The following is a 1,772-nucleotide window of genomic DNA, read 5'->3' on the forward strand; positions in this document are numbered from 1 at the left end:
CGGATATCGACAACGATACCGTAGTGGTCGAGCAAGTTTGCTCCGATAATAGGATTGGCGACCGCTGCAATGCAAAAGTTCTAAACGATGGGCCTTTGCAGTCGGAGGTCAAGTGTAAGCTTTCTCTCGCCGTAGGTTTTGATGATAGTGTCGTTCGCTGCGAAAAGCTTCAATGCTGCAGGTTTTGCCATCGGATTCGTGACCAGTATGAGGGAGATCTCGGCGCCTGTGTCGACGAGAAAATGCAGACCGGAGGCGCATCCGTGAATGTGGAAGCGGTTAGAAGAACCGTCCTCGTTCGCGGCTTCCACACGGGGTGGCGGATTTAGTTTTCCGACTTCCACGAGCACGGTGGGATGCATTTACGAGCATAGACACCGTACTTTTTGTGAATGCGGCAAAGTCCTGTGGCCTGTTCCGAACCTAAACGCTGCTGTCTGTTCGCGTTCTCGGTGGCCTGTTGTGGGGACCGTCATCGACCGCGGTTTGAGCTGTTAAAAGTGGCCTGAAGTTTCGCGACTTGAGCCGTCAAATCAACGACTTGTCTCTCGAGGCTGCTGGCAGACGACGGGGCTTTTGAGCTTTTGACGGCTGCGACGTAGCAGGGCTTGGACTCGGCCGATTCTCCGTACTTTTCGGCCATCGTGCCTAGCGTGTCGAGGTCGTTGACGATGGAGACAGCTAAAGCTGCTCGACAAGGGAAAATTGTAATTGCAAATGGGTATTCTAACGGTCAAAAAAATGTCTGGTTAAATCAACCAGAATTCTGGTTAAATAAAATAAATTAATAAAAAAATAAAAAAAATAAAAAATAAATAAATTCTGGTTAAATTCTGGTTAAAATAACCAGAATTCTAGTTAAATTAACCAGAATTCTGGTTAAATTAACCATACAATCTGGTTAATGTAATCAGATTTCTGGTTACTCTAACCATAAAAATAGTAATGCCATATTTATCCAGAATTCTGGTTGATTTAACAATACATTTTTTTGAGTGAATATTATAGGAAATAACTCTGTTCTTCAAATTTTGCTATCGCAGTATACAATTTGTAACCTTGTGCGACCCATGTATCACCGTCTTCGCCAGCAAGGCCGATTTGATAGCAGAAAAGCTCGATATCGAGGCGCTCCAAGTAGTCTCCGAAATCCTTAAGCAAAAGCCACGACCAGCAGACCTTTACACGCTCGTGGGAGCTCGTGGGAGCTCGTGGGAGCTCGTGGGAGCCTACTGCCCGTCCGCCGAAATACATAATAGGCAAAAAACTTAGAATATCTTAATTTTTTGAATAATTGAATTTTGATTTTAAAACACACGAAAGAAAAATCTAGAAGATTTTAGGACAATTAAAAGATTTTTTAGGAAAACTGAATGATTTGAAAAGATATTTCGAAGATGTAGAAGTTTTGCTAAGGTCTTAAAGTAATTTAAAATTTGAATTTTTTAGACAATTTAAAATGTTATATTTTTAAAATTATTTCTTCAAATCTTTTAAAAGTCTTAAATATCTTTTAAGCTGACTCTAATTTTTCCTAATATTTTGTGTATCCTGCAAAATGAAAAAAAAAGCATAAAAATTTTCTGCATTTTTTTCGGCATATGTGAAATCTTCAAAAATGTTTTTGAAAATTTTTCCGGAATCTTACGAAAATTATATTTATATAACTTTAAAAAGAAACGGATAAGCCATGATTCCTTCTTGTCAAATGTTGGAATGTGGTTTTACCTTTGTAAGAAGCACATAGTTATTCCAAATTTGTATTTTGTATT

At 39.3% G+C, this 1,772-nt stretch overlaps 1 protein-coding gene across 1 annotated transcript in view; it reads right to left on the reverse strand.

The window, feature by feature from the left end:
- The window catches only part of LOC117182587, a 915-nt gene extending 553 nt beyond the window's left edge, over nt 1-362 (reverse strand). Inside the window, exon 1 of the mRNA XM_033375677.1 lies at nt 131-362. Within this exon, the coding sequence (XP_033231568.1) occupies nt 131-362 (232 nt within the window). The remainder of the gene's footprint in view (nt 1-130) is intronic.
- Nucleotides 363-1,772: the final 1,410 nt, after the last annotated feature.

This window comes from Belonocnema kinseyi, chromosome 2, assembly GCF_010883055.1.
Source record: "Belonocnema kinseyi isolate 2016_QV_RU_SX_M_011 chromosome 2, B_treatae_v1, whole genome shotgun sequence".
NCBI lineage: Eukaryota > Metazoa > Arthropoda > Insecta > Hymenoptera > Cynipidae > Belonocnema > Belonocnema kinseyi.